The 22,761-nt window shown below is 39.8% G+C and overlaps 1 protein-coding gene across 1 annotated transcript; it reads right to left on the bottom strand.

The window, feature by feature from the left end:
- Positions 1–18,176: 18,176 nt before the first annotated feature.
- On the bottom strand, positions 18,177–22,366 carry LOC121614800. The gene is made up of 5 exons (XM_041948884.1): positions 22,321–22,366; positions 19,565–19,693; positions 19,094–19,234; positions 18,782–18,890; positions 18,177–18,394 (listed from the first exon to the last, which is right to left on the bottom strand). The coding sequence occupies exons 1-5, from the start codon at positions 22,354–22,356 to the stop codon at positions 18,177–18,179; spliced, it is 633 nt and encodes a 210-aa protein (XP_041804818.1). The 5' UTR covers positions 22,357–22,366.
- Positions 22,367–22,761: the final 395 nt, after the last annotated feature.

The raw sequence follows: 22,761 nt of genomic DNA, 5'->3' as shown, positions 1-22,761 counted from the left end.
AAAAAGATTTAGGAAGATAAAGTGGGATACATTGAAACAGATAAAGAAACTTGGGGAGCACATTCATTTTGACAGTTCACTTTCCCTGCCAAGGATAGGTGAAGTGATTTCCATTTCTTCAGGTCTAATTTTACGTTATCAAATAGCCAACAGAAGTTTTCTTGGTATAGTTTTTGCATGTCTCTTGTAATATTAATGCCCAAGTATTTAAAGCCAGTTTTTGACATTTTGAATGGAAGAACACCATCTTGTATTCGAAGAGCCAAATCATTAATAGGATAACATTCACTTTTACTGAAGTTCAGTTTGTACCCTGAAAAAGAACCAAATCTTCCCAGGGCGTGGATAATATGGGGAGCGCATAAAACAGGGTCAGATACATACATTAATAAATCATCTGCATAAAGAGATACTCTATGCCCCCCCCCCTAAAAATCCCAGTAATTGATGGTAGCGTTTTTAGTGTAATGGACAAGGGCTCAATGGCCAAGGCAAATAACAATGGACTGATTGGGCAGCCCTGACGGGTACCCCTTGACAGATGGAAATATTGTGAACGTTTACCATTTGTAGTTACAGAGGCTTTGGGTGAGGTGTACAAAAGTCTGATCCATGAAATAAAATTGGGGCCATATCCGAATTTCTTTAAACAAGCAAATAAATATCTCCATTCTACCCTATCAAATGCTTTCTCTGTGTGCAGCGCGATGACCACTTCGGGCACCACGCTGGACACAGAAAAATGGATAACATTCAAAAGCCGACGGATATTAGTAAATGAATGACGACCTAAAATAAAACCAGTTTGGTCAGTAGATATCACGTCGTGCATTGTGGTTTCTAGATGTAGGGCAAGGACTTTGGCCAGAATTTTCACATCGCAATTTAGGAGGGAGATGGGACGATACAGGCCACATTCTGTGCTGTCTTTACCTGGCTTCAGTAAAAGGATAATTGATGCTTCAGTCAAAGTCTGTGGGAGTGATCCACGGGATAAAGAATCATTAAACATGTCCAGCAATAATGGTAATAATTTCTCAGAAAACTTTTTAAAAACCTCTATGGGGTATCCGTCAGGGCCAGGAGCCTTGCCATTTTGCATTGCCTTTATTGCAGTAGTGACTTCTGTACTGCTTAGTGGAAGCTCGGTTTCAGTCCTATGTGTTGTTGTGATAGAGGGAGCCTGAAGGTTATTGAGAAAATGTTCCATGTCAGAGCAATCGCTTATTACTTCTGATGTATACAGTTTTGAGTAAAATGAGACAAATGTTTCTTTAATTTCTTCTGGGTAAAAAGTTAATTCACCATTATCTTTTTGTATTTGTGGGATTTGTTGAGAGGCTGAGCGGCACTTAAGTTGGCGTGCTAATAATCGTCCAGCCTTGTCGCCATGCTCATAGATATACCCCCGTGATTTTAATAGAAGACGTTCTGTTTTTTCAGTTGAAAGCAAGTTAAATTGTGTTTGGAGGTCCAGCTTCCTTTTGTATAACTCAGGGGAAGGAGAGACAGAGTACTGGGCATCCACCATAGATATGGCTTTAATAAGCTCCTCATGCTTAATTCTCTTCATTTTATTGATTTTAGCCGAATATGAAATAATCTCACCCCTAATTACAGCTTTTAGTGACTCCCACAGAAGAGAAGGGGAAATGTCATCTTTTTTGTTGAAATTTATAAAGTCATCTAATTTTTGGAATATCAGATGTGAGGCCATCTTTAATGTGCTGAAACCACTCAGACAAGATTAGACTTTGACAGATTTGTTTGATTTTACTTAGTTGTGGTTATGGACTTTATTATTGTTTTTGATGGTTGCTATGGAAACGGGCTAAAACTAAGCGTGACGTCAAAAGATCAAAGCCCTTTTCTGCTCCACGAGTGACGTATCAAATGACTGGTGCGGGTCCAGAAACAAGAAAAACCCCAAAACATAAAAAGAAGTACAAAAAAAAGGAGGAGGAGTGAAGAGTCCAATTACTCCTCAACATTCCTGGTAAGTCCATTACCCGACAACCAACTAAGAAAACTAGGAACTATCTGACTGCCCAAAAGAGGCAGCGCCATCGCCAAACATTACAACAATCCCATTATTAACATCTGTTAACTGCTTAGCACTAAACTAAAGATTACCGGACAACTATCAATAGGTCTATAACAGCAAAAAGGGTGAAATGGCACACTAACATGCGAGGGGGAAAATAAATGAATAAAATAAATAAATAAAAAGAAAAAAAGGCATGTTATAAGGATAACAGTTATAATCATGGCATGACTATAAAAACAATGAAGCCATAATGTCATTTAAATAAAATGAACACAAATACACAATAACCAATGATCTGCCTCCACTATCACAACAGTGAAAGTAAATTAATTAAAACTAACACAAATACACAGTCACACATGACCTGCATAACTTTGCATATTATATCCTGCCTATGCAATTGGTTGCATAGTAGCTTTAAGGATGTGCATGCGCACAAACGCTCATTTTTATGCCCCTGCATTACTGTTGGCTCATCCAATCAAACACAAGTACCAGTTACTGCTCATATACATTTACACATCACCAATCCATAGGAAACTTTAATGCCCAGAATAAAAGGCTGGCTATGGTAATATGGAACATGTAACGGGGCTGCCTGAAAACTATATTAAGGCACATCAACTTTGGTTGCAGAAAGGGAAAAACAAGAGCAAAACTGTACAGCTACATAATGCCTCAACGGAAGTGTAAGACAAAAAATAAACAAGGAAGACCCACAAAGCATGCTCCTGTATGAGCATATCAGACCAAAGTCCAGAAAAACTTTTCAGGACTAACCTCCTGAAGCCTATGCCTCAGCGTTCTGTGGCAAAAACAAGGAAAGAAACGTGCTGGGGAGGCTCTAAGCCTGATTCAATACTGCGATCATCATGCTGAGAAATGTACATAACATTGTTCAGGTTATCTTACCCGGGGCTGGAGTTCGGCAGAAGCAAAAGAGAGTCAGGCTTACTGTGACCATGACAGCATACCATTTCCCGCAGCAAAGTCTAAAAGTTTTTAATGCACTGCAGGGCTTTCTTCGGGTTGTCGAAGCGGTATTTAACTCCTCCAGGCGCTGTGAAGGAAAGGACAGCAGGGTATCCAATGCTGAACGGGATTTTGGCCGAGTGAAGTAAACGTTTGCAGTCCAAAAACGAGTGTCGTCGGTCCTGCGTGGCCTTCGAAAAATCCTGATAGAAGCTTATTTTGTGTCCCTGCCAGCGGACATCTCCCATCTCCCTAGACAGACTTCGCTCCTTCTGTTGGAATCTCAAAAAGCGCACAATGAATGGCCACGGCGGAGCTCCGGGTTTAGCCGGCGCCAACGCTCTGTGTGCGCGTTCTAGGTCAAGGCCTCCTGGGAAGTCCTCGTGAAGAATCTCCGGGAGTGTATCCTTTAAAAAGGCTATAGCATCTTTATCCTCGGCGCGCTCTGGAAATCCGTAAATGCGTTAGTTCCCTCGTCTTTCTCTGTCCTCATACTCAACCAATTTGGCATTCAGCTTCTCGACATCTGAGGCTAAAGCCAGGGGACAGTCACGACGTTGCGCCTCCACGCCTTCAAGCATGTCTAGCTGAGCCTTCGCACTGGACATTCGGGTTAGCACGTCGGCTAATTTCTCCTCAACTGCAGAAACGGCTCTCCTCGTCTCCGACAGCTCTCTTTGTAGTTCTGTAAAATGCCTCGATTGGTCCTCGGATAACTTCTGAAGAAGCTCGAGTATCACAGTGTTGGAGGACGGCTCGGCTACAGCAGTATCCGAAGTGTTTGAAGTAGTCTGCTCAGTCCTGGAGTTAGCATTAGCCTTGGAGCCATCAGGCTGTTGAGCTGCATTAACGTCGTTCTTTCGCGGATTCGGCATTTTGCTTGCAACCAAAAGATGTAAAGAGTCTAATGACTTATGAACCAAATTAAAACAAAGCGAATAAAACAGATGAAAACAAAATTAGCGGCGACAGCACCGGAAGCTCAAGTTTAGGCAGCCATCTTCGGTGGCGTCCAAACGTTATTACCCTTTTCCCCACAGGTTTATCTTAAATTATCTTTGTTTTAAGATAGACTTGAAAAGATGTGAACCCATCTTCAATGTGCTGAAACCCTTCAGACAATATTAGACTTTGACAGATTTGTTTGATTTTACTTAGTTGCGGTTACGGACTTTATTATTGTTTTTGACGGTTGCTATGGAAACGGGCTAAAACTCAAGCGATAAGCGTGACGTCAGTGGATCAAGGCCCTTTTCTGCTGATCCCTTGATCAAGTGACGTCACGGATCAAGGACTGGTGCGGGACCAGAAATTTATGACTTTGAGATGTTTTACCAGATTCAGTCAGTGGCAGCCTCCAGGAGGCTTTTCCGTGCTCACTTGTGACCGTGAGGTTTTGCTGGACTCTCTGCATCTGCCAGGTGACAAAACTGAGGTAGCCTACGTTTATTTCACTTTTTCTTCCCGACAGGTTTTTATCTTAAATTATCTTTATGTTTTAAGATAGACTTGAAAAGATGTGAAGCCGTCTTTAATGAGCGGAAACTCCTCAGACAATATTGGACTTTGACAGATTTGTTTGATTTTACTTAGTTGCGGTTATGGACTTTATTATTGTTTTTGATGGTTGCTATGGAAACGATTTGGCATCTGAGGCTAAAGCCAGGGGACAGTCACTACGTTGCGCCTCCGCGTCTTCACGCATGTCTAGTTGAGCCTCCGCACTGGACATTCGGGTTAGCACGTCGGCTAATTTCTCCTCAACTGCAGAAACGGCTCTCCTCGTCTCCGACAGCTCTCTTTGTAGTTCTGTAAAATGCCTCGATTGGTCCTCGGATAACTTCTGAAGAAGCTCGAGTATCACGGTGTTGGAGGACGGCTCGGCTACAGCAGTATCCGAAGTGTTTGAAGTAGTCTGCTCAGTCCTGGAGTTAGCATTAGCCTTGGAGCCATCGGGCTGTTGAGCTGCATTAACGTCGTTCTTTCGCGGATTCGGCATTTTGCTTGCAACCAAAAGATGTAAAGAGTCTAATGACTTATGAACCAAATTAAAACAAAGCTAATAAAACAGATGAAAACAAAATTAGCGGCGACAGCACCGGGAGCTCAAGTTTAGGCAGCCATCTTTGGTGTCGTCCAAACGTCATCACCCTTTTCCCCACAGGTTTATCTAAACTGAGGTACGTTTACTTAACTTTTGTTTCCACAGGTTTTGGCAGATGTTTCGCAGGGGAGCCGGAAGTCCTCAGACAATATGAGGCTTGGACACGACAAAAGGCATCTGCCGGGGGACAACAACTGAGGTAGCCTCCGTTTATTTCACTTTTTTTCCACAGGTTTATCTTCAAATATCTTATTGTTTTAAGATAAACCTGAAAAGATGTTAACCCATCTTTAATGTACTGAAGCCCCTCAGACAATATTAGACTTGGAGAGGATGACGAGCATTTGCTGAGGGACAACAACTGTGGTACATTAACTTAACTTGTGTTTGGACAGGTTTTGGCAGATGTTTCGCAGGTGAGCCGAAACTCCTCATATAATATGAGTCTTGGACACGACAAAAAGCATCAGCCGGAGAAAAAAACTGAGGTACGTTTACTGGACTTTTGTTTCCACAGGGACAAAACCTGAGGTACGTTTACTGAACTTTTGTTTCCACTGATTTTTGCAGATGTTTCCCAGGGGAACCCCGGTGATGGTGAGGATGGAAAAGCCCCAGGTCTGTGTTGTCGGCTCGCAGTTTGAGGGAGAACTGCTGAGCCCCGGAGATTACGAGAAAGACCAAGCGCCGGGGGGACCAAGCTCAGGTACGTTTGCTAAACTTTTGTTTTCACAGGTTTTGGCAGATGTTTCGCAGGGGAGCCGGAAGTCCTCAGACAATGTGAGGCTTGGACACGACAAAAGGCATCTGCCGGGGGACAACAACTGAGGTAGCCTCCGTTTATTTCACTTTTTTTCCACAGGTTTATCTTCAAATATCTTATTGTTTTAAGATAAACCTGAAAAGATGTTAACCCATCTTTAATGTACTGAAGCCCCTCAGACAATATTAGACTTGGAGAGGATGACGAGCATTTGCTGAGGGACAACAACTGTGGTACATTAACTTAACTTGTGTTTGGACAGGTTTTGGCAGATGTTTCGCAGGTGAGCCGAAACTCCTCATATAATATGAGTCTTGGACACGACAAAAAGCATCAGCCGGAGAAAAAAACTGAGGTACGTTTACTGGACTTTTGTTTCCACAGGGACAAAACCTGATGTACGTTTACTGAACTTTTGTTTCCACTGATTTTTGCAGATGTTTCCCAGGAGAGCCCCGGTGATGGTGAGGATGGAAAAGCCCCAGGTCTGTGTTGTCGGCTCGCAGTTTGAGGGAGAACTGCTGAGCCCCGGAGATTACGAGAAAGACCAAGCACCGGGGGGACCAAGCTCAGGTACGTTTGCTTAACTTTTGTTTCCACAGGTTTTGGCAGATGTTTCGCAGGGGGGCCAAAAGTCCTCAGACAATATGAGGCTTGGACACGATGAAGAGCATCGGCCGGGGGACAACACCTGAGGTAGCCTACGTTTATTTTCACTTTGGAAATTTTTTATACTGGTTGTTGTTTCGATTACACTGGTTGTTGTTTTTTATCACTGGTTGTGTTTTTGTATTACTGGTTGTTGTTTTTATTATGCTACTCTTTGTTTTATTATGCTGGTTGTTGTGTTTTTATCACTGTTTATTGTATTTATTTTACAGGTTGTTGTTGTTTTATATTGGTTGTTGTTTATATTATACTTGTTGTTGTTCATATTATGCTGGTTGTTTTTTATCACTGGTTGTTGTATTTTTATTGCAGGTTGTTTTTCATTATACAGGCAGTTATTTTTATTCCATTGGTTATTGTATTTTTATTATACTTATTGTTGTTTTTGTTATATTAGTTGTTATATTTATTACACTGGTTATTGTATTTTTATTACTGGATGTTGTTTCTATTGTACTGATTGTTATTTTCATTATATTGGTTGTTGTTTTTATGATACTGGTTTTTGTTTGTATTATACTAGTTTTTGTTTTTATGATGCTGCTTGTTGTTTTTTATCACTAGTTGTTGTGTTTATAGCACTGGTTGGTGTTCTCCGAGTAGTGTTTACAGGAGTGTTTACGACGGTTTACTGTGTTTTAAAAGGTTTCACTGGATTTAGGTCTGGTGGCCACCTTTTAATATAGCGGCTGTGGCGAGCACAACCTTCACACTGCCCCAGAGGAGATGTGAGCCCCGGTGATGCTGAGGATGGAAAAGCGCCAGGTCTGTGTTGTCGGCTCGCAGTTTGAGGGAGTACTGCTGAGCCCCGGAGATTACGAGAAAGACCAAGCGCCGGGGGGACCAAGCTCAGGTACGTTTACTTAACTTTTGTTTCCACAGGTTTTGGCAGATGTTTCGCAGGGGGGCCGGAAGTCCTCAGACAATATGAGGCTTGAACACGACAAAAGGCATCTGCCGGGGGACAAAAACTGAGGTAGCCTCCGTTTATTTCACTTTTTTTCCACAGGTTTATCTTCAAATATCTTATTGTTTTAAGATAAACCTGAAAAGATGTTAACCCATCTTTAATGTACTGAAGCCCCTCAGACAATATTAGACTTGGAGAGGATGACGAGCATTTGCTGAGGGACAAAAACTGTGGTACTTACTTAACTTGTGTTTGGACAGGTTTTGGCAGATGTTTCGCAGGTGAGCCGAAACTCCTCATATAATATGAGTCTTGGACACGACAAAAAGCATCAGCCGGAGAAAAAAACTGAGGTACGTTTACTGGACTTTTGTTTCCACAGGGACAAAACCTGAGGTACGTTTACTGAACTTTTGTTTCCACTGATTTTTGCAGATGTTTCCCAGGAGAGCCCCGGTGATGGTGAGGATGGAAAAGCCCCAGGTCTGTGTTGTCGGCTCGCAGTTTGAGGGAGAACTGCTGAGCCCCGGAGATTACGAGAAAGACCAAGCGCCGGGGGGACCAAGCTCAGGTACGTTTGCTAAACTTTTGTTTTCACAGGTTTTGGCAGATGTTTCGCAGGGGAGCCGGAAGTCCTCAGACAATATGAGGCTTGGACACGACAAAAGGCATCTGCCGGCGGACAACAACTGAGGTAGCCTCCGTTTATTTCACTTTTTTTCCACAGGTTTATCTTCAAATATCTTATTGTTTTAAGATAAACCTGAAAAGATGTTAACCCATCTTTAATGTACTGAAGCCCCTCAGACAATATTAGACTTGGAGAGGATGACGAGCATTTGCTGAGGGACAACAACTGTGGTACATTAACTTAACTTGTGTTTGGACAGGTTTTGGCAGATGTTTCGCAGGTGAGCCGAAACTCCTCATATAATATGAGTCTTGGACACGACAAAAAGCATCAGCCGGAGAAAAAAACTGAGGTACGTTTACTGGACTTTTGTTTCCACAGGGACAAAACCTGAGGTACGTTTACTGAACTTTTGTTTCCACTGATTTTTGCAGATGTTTCCCAGGAGAGCCCCGGTGATGGTGAGGATGGAAAAGCCCCAGGTCTGTGTTGTCGGCTCGCAGTTTGAGGGAGAACTGCTGAGCCCCGGAGATTACGAGAAAGACCAAGCACCGGGGGGACCAAGCTCAGGTACGTTTGCTTAACTTTTGTTTCCACAGGTTTTGGCAGATGTTTCGCAGGGGGGCCAAAAGTCCTCAGACAATATGAGGCTTGGACACGATGAAGAGCATCGGCCGGGGGACAACACCTGAGGTAGCCTACGTTTATTTTCACTTTGGAAATTTTTTATACTGGTTGTTGTTTCGATTACACTGGTTGTTGTTTTTTATCACTGGTTGTGTTTTTGTATTACTGGTTGTTGTTTTTATTATGCTACTCTTTGTTTTATTATGCTGGTTGTTGTGTTTTTATCACTGTTTATTGTATTTATTTTACAGGTTGTTGTTGTTTTATATTGGTTGTTGTTTATATTATACTTGTTGTTGTTCATATTATGCTGGTTGTTTTTTATCACTGGTTGTTGTATTTTTATTGCAGGTTGTTTTTCATTATACAGGCAGTTATTTTTATTCCATTGGTTATTGTATTTTTATTATACTTATTGTTGTTTTTGTTATATTAGTTGTTATATTTATTACACTGGTTATTGTATTTTTATTACTGGATGTTGTTTCTATTGTACTGATTGTTATTTTCATTATATTGGTTGTTGTTTTTATGATACTGGTTTTTGTTTGTATTATACTAGTTTTTGTTTTTATGATGCTGCTTGTTGTTTTTTATCACTAGTTGTTGTGTTTATAGCACTGGTTGGTGTTCTCCGAGTAGTGTTTACAGGAGTGTTTACGACGGTTTACTGTGTTTTAAAAGGTTTCACTGGATTTAGGTCTGGTGGCCACCTTTTAATATAGCGGCTGTGGCGAGCACAACCTTCACACTGCCCCAGAGGAGATGTGAGCCCCGGTGATGCTGAGGATGGAAAAGCGCCAGGTCTGTGTTGTCGGCTCGCAGTTTGAGGGAGTACTGCTGAGCCCCGGAGATTACGAGAAAGACCAAGCGCCGGGGGGACCAAGCTCAGGTACGTTTACTTAACTTTTGTTTCCACAGGTTTTGGCAGATGTTTCGCAGGGGGGCCGGAAGTCCTCAGACAATATGAGGCTTGAACACGACAAAAGGCATCTGCCGGGGGACAAAAACTGAGGTAGCCTCCGTTTATTTCACTTTTTTTCCACAGGTTTATCTTCAAATATCTTATTGTTTTAAGATAAACCTGAAAAGATGTTAACCCATCTTTAATGTACTGAAGCCCCTCAGACAATATTAGACTTGGAGAGGATGACGAGCATTTGCTGAGGGACAACAACTGTGGTACATTAACTTGTGTTTGGACAGGTTTTGGCAGATGTTTCGCAGGTGAGCCGAAACTCCTCATATAATATGAGTCTTGGACACGACATAAAGCATCAGCCGGAGAAAAAAACTGAGGTACGTTTACTGGACTTTTGTTTCCACAGGGACAAAACCTGAGGTACGTTTACTGAACTTTTGTTTCCACTGATTTTTGCAGATGTTTCCCAGGAGAGCCCCGGTGATGGTGAGGATGGAAAAGCCCCAGGTCTGTGTTGTCGGCTCGCAGTTTGAGGGAGAACTGCTGAGCCCCGGAGATTACGAGAAAGACCAAGCACCGGGGGGACCAAGCTCAGGTACGTTTGCTTAACTTTTGTTTCCACAGGTTTTGGCAGATGTTTCGCAGGGGGGCCAAAAGTCCTCAGACAATATGAGGCTTGGACACGATGAAGAGCATCGGCCGGGGGACAACACCTGAGGTAGCCTACGTTTATTTTCACTTTGGAAATTTTTTATACTGGTTGTTGTTTCGATTACACTGGTTGTTGTTTTTTATCACTGGTTGTGTTTTTGTATTACTGGTTGTTGTTTTTATTATGCTACTCTTTGTTTTATTATGCTGGTTGTTGTGTTTTTATCACTGTTTATTGTATTTATTTTACAGGTTGTTGTTGTTTTATATTGGTTGTTGTTTATATTATACTTGTTGTTGTTCATATTATGCTGGTTGTTTTTTATCACTGGTTGTTGTATTTTTATTGCAGGTTGTTTTTCATTATACAGGCAGTTATTTTTATTCCATTGGTTATTGTATTTTTATTATACTTATTGTTGTTTTTGTTATATTAGTTGTTATATTTATTACACTGGTTATTGTATTTTTATTACTGGATGTTGTTTCTATTGTACTGATTGTTATTTTCATTATATTGGTTGTTGTTTTTATGATACTGGTTTTTGTTTGTATTATACTAGTTTTTGTTTTTATGATGCTGCTTGTTGTTTTTTATCACTAGTTGTTGTGTTTATAGCACTGGTTGGTGTTCTCCGAGTAGTGTTTACAGGAGTGTTTACGACGGTTTACTGTGTTTTAAAAGGTTTCACTGGATTTAGGTCTGGTGGCCACCTTTTAATATAGCGGCTGTGGCGAGCACAACCTTCACACTGCCCCAGAGGAGATGTGAGCCCCGGTGATGCTGAGGATGGAAAAGCGCCAGGTCTGTGTTGTCGGCTCGCAGTTTGAGGGAGTACTGCTGAGCCCCGGAGATTACGAGAAAGACCAAGCGCCGGGGGGACCAAGCTCAGGTACGTTTACTTAACTTTTGTTTCCACAGGTTTTGGCAGATGTTTCGCAGGGGGGCCGGAAGTCCTCAGACAATATGAGGCTTGAACACGACAAAAGGCATCTGCCGGGGGACAAAAACTGAGGTAGCCTCCGTTTATTTCACTTTTTTTCCACAGGTTTATCTTCAAATATCTTATTGTTTTAAGATAAACCTGAAAAGATGTTAACCCATCTTTAATGTACTGAAGCCCCTCAGACAATATTAGACTTGGAGAGGATGACGAGCATTTGCTGAGGGACAACAACTGTGGTACATTAACTTGTGTTTGGACAGGTTTTGGCAGATGTTTCGCAGGTGAGCCGAAACTCCTCATATAATATGAGTCTTGGACACGACATAAAGCATCAGCCGGAGAAAAAAACTGAGGTACGTTTACTGGACTTTTGTTTCCACAGGGACAAAACCTGAGGTACGTTTACTGAACTTTTGTTTCCACTGATTTTTGCAGATGTTTCCCAGGAGAGCCCCGGTGATGGTGAGGATGGAAAAGCCCCAGGTCTGTGTTGTCGGCTCGCAGTTTGAGGGAGAACTGCTGAGCCCCGGAGATTACGAGAAAGACCAAGCACCGGGGGGACCAAGCTCAGGTACGTTTGCTTAACTTTTGTTTCCACAGGTTTTGGCAGATGTTTCGCAGGGGGGCCAAAAGTCCTCAGACAATATGAGGCTTGGACACGATGAAGAGCATCGGCCGGGGGACAACACCTGAGGTAGCCTACGTTTATTTTCACTTTGGAAATTTTTTATACTGGTTGTTGTTTCGATTACACTGGTTGTTGTTTTTTATCACTGGTTGTGTTTTTGTATTACTGGTTGTTGTTTTTATTATGCTACTCTTTGTTTTATTATGCTGGTTGTTGTGTTTTTATCACTGTTTATTGTATTTATTTTACAGGTTGTTGTTGTTTTATATTGGTTGTTGTTTATATTATACTTGTTGTTGTTCATATTATGCTGGTTGTTTTTTATCACTGGTTGTTGTATTTTTATTGCAGGTTGTTTTTCATTATACAGGCAGTTATTTTTATTCCATTGGTTATTGTATTTTTATTATACTTATTGTTGTTTTTGTTATATTAGTTGTTATATTTATTACACTGGTTATTGTATTTTTATTACTGGATGTTGTTTCTATTGTACTGATTGTTATTTTCATTATATTGGTTGTTGTTTTTATGATACTGGTTTTTGTTTGTATTATACTAGTTTTTGTTTTTATGATGCTGCTTGTTGTTTTTTATCACTAGTTGTTGTGTTTATAGCACTGGTTGGTGTTCTCCGAGTAGTGTTTACAGGAGTGTTTACGACGGTTTACTGTGTTTTAAAAGGTTTCACTGGATTTAGGTCTGGTGGCCACCTTTTAATATAGCGGCTGTGGCGAGCACAACCTTCACACTGCCCCAGAGGAGATGTGAGCCCCGGTGATGCTGAGGATGGAAAAGCGCCAGGTCTGTGTTGTCGGCTCGCAGTTTGAGGGAGTACTGCTGAGCCCCGGAGATTACGAGAAAGACCAAGCGCCGGGGGGACCAAGCTCAGGTACGTTTACTTAACTTTTGTTTCCACAGGTTTTGGCAGATGTTTCGCAGGGGGGCCGGAAGTCCTCAGACAATATGAGGCTTGAACACGACAAAAGGCATCTGCCGGGGGACAAAAACTGAGGTAGCCTCCGTTTATTTCACTTTTTTTCCACAGGTTTATCTTCAAATATCTTATTGTTTTAAGATAAACCTGAAAAGATGTTAACCCATCTTTAATGTACTGAAGCCCCTCAGACAATATTAAACTTGGAGAGGACGACGAGCATTTGCTGAGGGACAAAAACTGAGGTAAATTTACTTAACTTGTGTTTGGACAGGTTTTGTATGGAAGCAAATCTGTGCCATCAGAGTATGAATTTGAATTTTTAGCACTGAATTTTTTTGCATTGAATTTCTGGCACTGAATTTTTTTTTGCATCGAAATCAGACTATGAATTTTAAAAGTCATCGAATTTCAAGCATTGAATTTTATTTGATTCTGATTTTTTTCCAATGTCTAAAACAATTCAGTGTAAAAAAAATTCAATGTCTCAAAAAATTCAATGTCTCAAAAAAAAATCAGTGCTGAAAATTCAGTGTCTCCAAAGATTCAGTGTCAAAAATTCAGAGTCAACATCCGGGTAACAAAACAGAAGCAATTGATCCCTGATTAAAATCGTTCAACAACCAGCCAATCACGTTACGCTCCACCTGTGACCTGTGACCCCAAAACAGAGAGCGGTGAAGCTCACCCAGCTATGGCGACAGCAGGCAGAAACGACGGCCCTTTGGTGAGTGTATTTACTCGTTATTTACCATTTTTGTTCAAAAAATTCAGTAACAGATATTACCGGACTCGTTGCACATTAACAGAAGTTCTTGAGCAGTATCTGCAGAGAACGTATTATGAGGTGCCGTCCGTTAAAACGGTTAGCAATTAGCTAACGCTATGTTAAGATGTGACTGGCAAGAAGTATTTGTTCGTTTGTTTAACCGCAGACTATTAAAACATTAAAAGAAGGCGCAAATGATTTAATTACAGCGATAACTCGTAACAGCACGTGTCATACTAGCTCATAAGTTAGTGATGACAACTACAAGCAACAAAGGTTGTTTGTAATGAATGAAACAAACAAGTACAACGTAGCCTAGGGCTCGGCTATGAGTTGGCAGCGCAGCTATAGCCCAGATTGGAATTTTTCTAACAGTTATCTTCAGTTGGCAAGCGGCCAAATCAGTCGACTTGTGTATAAGTCTTAAGTGTGGCAATATTTTGTGTATTTTCTGTTCTGGTTTATTCATTTTTTCCGCTCCTTTCTGAATCACTTTGCGACTTTTTTTTTCTTGAAATGTCTTTATATAAATGTATTTTTCTTTGAGCCAAACGTTGGAGTGGAAATGTCTCCCTTCCTCCTGAGTCCCAGGAAAAATATATTTCATTTAATTTTTGACATAAATTAAGTGTTGGGTGGTTAAAATACACATTGCAAAGAAAAAATGCTTCATTCAAATTTTAAAGCATGTACACGTAATTGGACAACAGGATATAATTATTCTTGGTGTACTGTGAAATACTGCAGTCTCTATGGCTCAGGGCAGCATTATCTGGTGTAATTCTGCATACTTTCTGACACAGGCATAAACTTGAGGAGAAAGACAAAGTACAAACAATATTTTAGCACAATTAACATCACAGTGGGATATATCACTTGAGAATATCTTCAGTGATTCTGTAAATAATTGTCTCTGTTTTATCAAAGTCTGTCTACTGAAAAATATTCCAAAAAACATAAGTGCAAAGTTGTGACTTCCACTACAGAGGACATTTATAAATTAGCATTTTTCATATAAAATAATAGAAATATAACATGTTGTTTATTTAATGTTGTAATGTTTTATTTAAAAATATCATGCTTACCATTATTTTTTTCCATATGATGAAGCAATTAATATTACAGATTACACATATTCCAAACATCAGGTCTTACAATCATGAATTTGCTTCTCTATTGGTAATTTTCTCTTTTGTTTTTCTTTGCTAGGAATTCCTGCTTAATTACCTGTTAGAGAGACTTCGCTCTCGACTGGAGCATATTCTGGGACGCATGCCTCTGGATCTGGACTTCTTAGAGTTCACTTGCACACAAGAGCTTGTGTTTTTAAATGCGGTATCCAGTCAAGTAACTGTTTGTCCAGCTATTTTAGATTCTTTGACACAGCTGCACAATCTTATCAATTTGGAAAAAGACAAAAGGGAGCAACACATTGCAGTTGTGCAGTTTGAGCAAGGACCAGCTGGGCGACAACGAATGGTCATATCCCCAGAGTACCTTAGCAAACTTTTGGAATTTAACTTGTCTGTTCCATACATAGCCAAACTTTTGGGGATGTCCACACGCACAGTATACCGACGCATGGCTGAGTCTGATCTCTCAGTAAAGGCATTATACAGCACTATGACAGATGAAGAGTTAGATCAGTGTGTGAGAGAGATTAAATCGAGGGAGCCTCACTCTGGATATCGCATGATGAAGGCCCTTCTGCAAGCCAGAGGACTGAGGGTGCAGTATGACCGTGTCAGAACCTCCATGCACCGTGTTGACACCACTGGTGTCCTAACTCGGATGGTCAATGTAGGATGCATTGCTCGACGGACCTAGTCAGTTCCAGGACCCCAGTGTCTGATGCACATAGATACAAACCATAAATTGATACGGTAAATTCTTATTAAGCTATCTTTTTGACAGACTGCATAAATTTAAAAACTCTGCAGCAGTTGTCAGTAGGCACCATAACATTTTTTTACTGCTTCTTTCATGTTACTGTGGGTACACCATCACAGCTGATCTCTTAAAATTGCATGTCTATTACATTCAGCAACTGTGTGTAGAACACTTTTTACTTATTTGCAGTATGTTATATACAGTTGACCAATTATCATTATTATTATTTTTTTCTCTTTCAGCTACAACATTGTTGTCTTTGGTGGTATTGACGGTTTTTCCCGTAAGGTAAGTACAGTTGTTTGGACTAAATGTACACATTTCTATAATCATTAGGAATTGTGTCTCTTATGGAGGTGTAATTCCATTTATGCTGCAGATAATGTATCTCCGTGCAGCCTCCAACAACCTTGCATCAACCACTCTGGCTTTCTTCCAAGAATCTGTTGAGAAGTTTGGTTTTCCTCTTCGGTAAATACATATTTTAAACTAGGAGTTGTTACATTTTGTCAGTACAGTCTGTGGCAAAAAGTACATTTACTCAAGTATTGTACTTAAAGATCCCCTTCAGACAGGTTTTAGGGTGTATATGAAATATTTCTCTTTGAGAAATATTAATTAAAATGGATTTTCAACAAACTCAGAGAAACTTCCCCGTCAGCAGATGAATGTGAAAACAGCCCTTAGGTGGAGGAGGACTTTTAAGTACAAATTTAAGGTACTTGTACTGTAAAGTAGTTAAGTATTTCCATGTGATTCTAGTTTATAATTCCCTCCCCTACAATTTTGTACTTTCTACTCCACTAGATTTATTTGACAGCTGTAGTTATTTTTCAGATGAAGATTTGACACAATGGATAATGAATTGTTTTTCAGATGTCTTTTAACAACTTTACCACTGTACTTTTACTGTAATACTGCATACTATCTCAAAATCACAATACTTCTGAAATTTTACTGAAGTTGGATCTCCCATGCATGGTTTTTACTTCTAATGCAGTAATTTTACATTGCTTTATTAATACTTAAAGATAAGTAAAGGATATAAATACTTCCACCTCTGAGAACAATCGAATGCCCAAATCACACTACCCCCTACAATTAGTATAATTTGAAAGAAAAAAAAAAGATTTATATACATTTTCAGAATTTTAAACCACTCCTGTTGCATTGTGTTAATAAGCAACCAATAAACTGTAACCAAAATTACATAAATGTGATCTTTGAAGGTGTTGTGTCTCTCCTTTAGGGTTCGTGGTGAACAGGGAGTGGAAAAAGTGGACGTTGCACGCTTGATGTTTACAGTTCGTGGCACTGGAAGGAGCAGCTTTATATCTGGAAAGAGTGTTCACAACCAACGGTTTGTTCAAGGGAATAGTTACTGTTACTTAAAGCAGCCACCTCATGTAGTGGTAGTATGTTAACATACACTTGTTAGCAGGTGTACTATAATTTGTCACGTTTGGATAGGGTCTAATGCAGACATGCAGTATTTATGTAACAAGATCTAATATAGTGGGTAATGCATAAACACTATTTCAATAAAGTAGAAATTCTAAGGCATGGTCTTAACTATTATATCAGTCATTTTATAATTGTGCATGTGTGGATCAAAACCTTTTCATAAAAAAGGGGGTTTTTTTTGTTCTCAATTAAAATTTTCCAGGATTGAGAGGTTGTGGAGAGATGTGTGGGCAGCTGTCACATGCATCTACTATGATGTTCTCCACTACCTTGAAGAAGAGGGCTTCCTCAGCATCGCCAATGATACACACCTCTTCTGCTGTCACTTTGTGTTTGTCCCACGCCTGCAGGATGACCTGGATACTTTTTGCAGTGGTTGGGACAATCATCCGCTGAGAACAGAAAGCAACATGACCCCTAACCAGCTGTGGGAGCTAGGCCGTACATATTACCCAATTCCAGGACCAGATAACACACTGGATTTTCCTGACATTGAGTGGGAAAACAGCAGACTTCAGTATAATGACCACTCAACCATCGTTGTTCCAGACACAGCATGCCCTCTGACTGATGGACAAATGACAGCTTTAAGAGAGGCAGTTAACCCAAGAGCTGCATCCCAGTCCTTTGGCTGCGATACTTACATTGCTGCTGTTCAATTTTGTGAGCGGTTTCTTGATCTGTGAAAGAACTGATCAGAGAATCAGAAGGTCTTTTGAGTTGAGAGACTGAAGAGACACTGATTAATATTTTGTATTTTTGCAAAATCTGAATGTTATTATTCGTATTGCTTTGGCAAGAAGAAACCAGTACAGCTCATTTCAATGTATACACCTATATTAATGATTTATTCAGTGTAATACAAGGAATGTTACAAAAAGGGCTTTCATTCCCTTATAATTCACTTGTGTGAATGATATCAGTGCAGAGACTGTTGACAAGGAACATGTTAAACTGCAAAAACTTAAGACATACCACATTTTTATGTGAAAGCTGAGATTGACATGTTTGTACTACTGCAAAGGACTCTCAGTAACAGTGTGGAAATAAATTCAGTATGCAATAAGAACTTCTTGAATGCTTAAAGAGATAGTTTACAAGGAAGATTTGTGAAGTACTTCCTTGGGCTAGTTCCCTTCAGTTTTACAATTGTTAAAACCATAATTTAACAGAATAACTAACAAGCTTAAAAACAAACACTGAACAAATCTTGTCTGACAAGGGTAAATGCAGGCCACATGACACTCACACAAGACCAAATCCTGCATGGCAAGTGGAAATACAGGCCAGGATGTCATGTTTAAAAGATGTGTAATCCTTGTAGTGCCCTGGGATGCGCAAGGTCTCAAAGCAGGTGGAGGCTGTGGGGTATCTGCTCTCGACCACTTCTACAGAGAGACTTGGTGGTACAATCTCCCATCCGGTCCAGAATTTGACCAGGTTGGTCAGTTCAGTTGGTGTTGCTATGGAGTAAATTAAAAAGGAATTAAAGATCTTTTTTGACTTTATTAGTCATCAGGATAAATGACCAACTATGACAGTAACAGCTTACACTCAACAGAAGATTAGTCAAACCCTTGAGATAAGTTAACAGAAAAATAATTTTTAGAATGAGACTGGTTGGACTATTGAGTTGAAAACAGTGACATGACTATAAATGCTTTTTTCTTTTTAATCAGGTGGATTTCTTAAAAATAAAATTTATGTCATGTTACCGTTTCCAGCTCAATAGTGAATGTGTGAAATTCACACTGAATGTTTAAATAGCTATGTAGCTTTTATACAGCTACATAGCTTTAACAGGTAACCAAATATTTAAATGGCACCTCCAAGTTTCTCTGTAAACCTACCATTAGCAATGAACTGTCGAAGATAGCCTGATACGCGGCATTTGGTGTCAGCTGAACACTCATCATCGTCGCTATCCTCATGAGGCCATGTGAGTCGCTGAAGAAGTACCTGCATTGAAAAATAGCATGAGAAAGACTTTGGTCACTTTTCTATCTTAAAATTACATCTAACTTTTGCACTCAATTGTGGGTTGTGTATGTAGGAAAACAGAAATAACAAGAACAAGACTGACAACATAATAGATGCTGACCAGGTATGAACCACAATATTTGCTAGGAAAATGATAAAAGATCAGAGTAATTAAAATTAACCTCAGGGCTGAAATGTCCTGCTCCCTCTTTAGGGAAAAGCAAGGCCACTGTGTCAGGTCTCTGGGTCACCAGTGCCCACATTGGGGTTTCTTTAAGACCTCGTCTCAGCTGCTTAATTTGCCTTGTGACACGTCCAACTACCTGTTAGTAGTAATAAGACAGAGAGGATGAACACATAACGTTCCTTATCTATAAGTAAGATTGAAGATAAAAAACAATAAATACATTTATTATGCTTCAATCCACTTGTGAAAGAGGAAATAATACTGTTAATGATAATACCCACTATCTTTTATGTTTCCGGAAAAAAAAAAAAAAAAGTTTGTTTTTTAGCTTTCTAATAAAGAAAAGTACAACAATAGAGAAAAGTGCAACAATTTAATTTTGTCAGACAATTTTTTAGAATCTTAGCAATGTGCATTTATGAACAACATCACTCACAGGATAAAAAAAACAAGTAGTTTCACTCACAGCATGGATCAGTAGTTTCTCAAAAAGCCATCTCCTGTTTTTCTCAGTTGGGGAAGGGAGGTCCCAGGCAAGGGCCAAGTCCTGGACGAGCTGTTTATCCTTATCTGACAGTATGGATCTCCCTTCAAGCTTCAAGACAGAGGGAAACTAATTAGATAGAAAAATGCATGATGCCAGATATTACAGATGACGACAAATTAAAGGAAAAAAACAAATATCTGCTTAAGTTAGCCATATATTAATGTCACTCAATAAGGATAATGGATACACAATAAAAGGATACTCCATTGTACATAAAATCTGAATGACATACAAGCTTGATTGTTTCTCTGATGTCCAGGTCTGGACAGTCCTCTAGTGTAACAGTTGCAGTCTCAGGACTCCCACCAAGCAGGACATGAACAATAGCAGGGCTGAGTCCCGACAGGCATGGTCCTCCATGAAGGAAGGAGTGACCGACCATTCGCCCCGCCAGCAGGAACATATCACTTTCCACGAGAAAGTGAGAGGCTGAGGGGACTAGATGGCCAGGCTGTCCATCAAAGAGCCGTGTACCATTTGAGTTGGCTGTTGAAGACAATAAAAACACAAAATAAAATCAATATAAAAGTAATAGGCTTCCTTCCAAAGTACAAATATATGCAGGTTAATATTGCTCTTAATGAATTTGAGACTCAATAGTTGTCAGACAATACACAGTATGTTAGTAATGTCATGGACTGGAAACTGTAGCTCTCATCAATATAGGCATAACACATTAAGTAGAATCCCTTGAACTTTCATGTTAAAGCAAACCAATTAAAATATAGCATACCAAAATTGATGCAAAACCCTGACTTCAGTTTTTCCATGCATGTTGAGAAAAAAAAGTGAGTTACACCCTGTCCAATTGCAGCATCTCCTGTAACACAATTTAAAGTTTGACAAGATAAGGACAAAGGAAATACTTTAATTATTTTTGGACAAGTGTAACTTGTAATTGGAGCTACCTTCAAGTTTGCAATTCAGAGGTCGTCCCCATTCCACACTAGGTTGCTTGTAGAAGGAGATTAGGGCCATGTCCTGTTCAGCGGGGCTTTTCTCTGATGTCCATGCTGAGATGTAAGGGGTTCTCCGTTTCATGAATACGGAGAAAACTGTCAGCACACTGAGATATGGCCTTGGTGGGGTCACTGATAGTTAACCAGCCTAATAAGAAAAAAAAAAAAAAAAAAGTGGTTTCTTGATCTATGCTTGACTGTCGAGACAACAAAAATCTTTAACATGTACATTCAAATCACAAGTTAGAGCCATCAAGCCTTATTCAGCATAAATAAAGCATCTTAATAATCACTGACTATATATATGAAGATTAATGGGAGAACCAATCTGGCATTCAATCTGGCAACGTTGAGCTCTGAAGACTGTGCCAAGATTTAAAAGTATTATATTTAACATTGTTGTAATATCAAATGATAAAGTACACAACACCACACCATTACTTGAGTTAAAATACAGATATTCCAGGTCAAAGTAAAAATATTACAGCAAGGTAATCAATTCATGGTTTGCATCAAGAGTAGGCCATGCTTCATAAATGCCAATTTTCCTTCACAAAGACAGTTTACCTTCCTTAACTTTCCTAAACCACTGCTAACCCTGAACAACACCTACCATCTGTAACAGTTGAGCAAGTTCCGGATGGTCCAGGCACTGCTGCTTGCTCTTCCTCAATTACAATGCTTTCATGCATCACCTCTTTTCCTGCCCTATCCACATAGAATCATTTGTATTTAACTGATATTGTATATAAGAATTACTGATAAGAGAAAAACACTGACAAGAGAAAGTAAATAGATACCTTTCCACACATGAAGAAGAGTGTACCTCAATCAAGTCAATGGGAAACATTTCTGTGCAGACAGGACATTCCTGCATATCTGCTGTAAATAGAAGAAATATTGAAAAGTTACAAGCTAGAACAATGTTAATTTAAAGAAAAACAGTTTATGTTGTTTAATACTATACAATATGCTGACAAAAGCTTTAAATGAAGAATTCTTACGTTTTCTGTCTTCAGACTCACTGCTATCTGCATTAGCCAGGTTGTCGTCACTGCCAACATACATGACATCACAAGACTTGATGTGTTCTGTCAGGAGTGGAAGAGGAACTGCAACGCCACACTTCTGACACATGGCTTTGGGCATGCTACTGAATGCTGCATCAGTTAGTGGTAGGGGATCTGTGCTGAGTTCCTCTTGAATTGGGGCTATGAATAGATTTTTACCCCCACGACTTACAGACTTCAACATCATGCCTGTATAGCCAGTAACATCAGGAGCCACAAGAGAGAGTTTTCGGCTACCCCATCCACCTTTAGAAAAGAGAAGAAGAAAATTAGAACTTTCAACAGTTTATTAGATATAGATTAAACTAGAAGTTATGTCAAAGCAACTAGACTTCTAGTCTGACAACAGGCCAGACTGAAGAAGTCAACGATAACAAAACAAGTCAATTTTTTTGTTGACTTTTATAAATAAAATTACAATCAATTAGTTTGCAGTTGCTGACTTGCAGTGAGGCATGACCTAATAAACGTTCACAAATTCCTTAAATTGAAATGGCTTAATAATAAATGTACAGAGATGAGTTTGAAGAAATCTTTTGAAGTTTTATTTAGGTACCAGTGTTGTGCATTGCATAATGTGAAGTTAGCTGCCACATATGTACTGTTTTTTTTATGAGTGAGCAACTGTCAACCTGTGTCACCCTACCTGCAGATTTGTATAGCAGCCACCCACCAGTAACATCCCCCAATTTTGGAAATAAAACTTTGAGGGCATCACATAACTGTAAGCAAAAAATGGATGCAAGTGTAAGCCTCTCCAAAAGAGAATTAAAGCTCATCATTCCAGCCAGAAATAGCATTTATCACACTGCATGACAAACTAGCAAATCCTTACAATACAGCTAGCCTTAAACAGCTAACTTCTTGTTATTACCTCTTCATGTGTTGTGTTTTCATCTAGATGAGCAGTCCGGCGGCCCAATCCTGCATGCATATGGACTATTTGCTCCTGCTCTTTTGGGGTTTTTTCACACTGCTTCGGCAACAAATAGAAGGCCACATCAAGTGGTTTAAGTCTCTTGGCAGGAACAAGATTTGCTGCAGGAAAGCACCTCTTCCCTCTGCCCTTGGTAAAAAGACCTGGGAA

The sequence above is a fragment of the Chelmon rostratus genome, chromosome 12, assembly GCF_017976325.1.
Source record: "Chelmon rostratus isolate fCheRos1 chromosome 12, fCheRos1.pri, whole genome shotgun sequence".
In the NCBI taxonomy this organism is placed as follows: Eukaryota; Metazoa; Chordata; class Actinopteri; order Chaetodontiformes; family Chaetodontidae; genus Chelmon; species Chelmon rostratus.
The sequence above is the reverse complement of the archived record's forward strand: the minus strand, read 5'-3'. Positions and strand labels throughout refer to the sequence as shown.

What these genes read in the sequence shown, in the direction of transcription:
- LOC121614800 (XM_041948884.1), bottom strand. Translation starts at nt 22,356, where the DNA reads ATGTTACTGGTGGGTGGCTGCTATACAAATCTGCAG. An exon ending in AGAAACTACTGATCCATGCT is followed by an intron (nt 19,235 to 19,564) that starts GTGAGTGAAACT and finishes TACTACTAACAG; the next exon opens with GTAGTTGGACGTGTCACAAG. An exon ending in CAGGACATTTCAGCCCTGAG is followed by an intron (nt 18,891 to 19,093) that starts GTTAATTTTAAT and finishes TTTTCAATGCAG; the next exon opens with GTACTTCTTCAGCGACTCAC.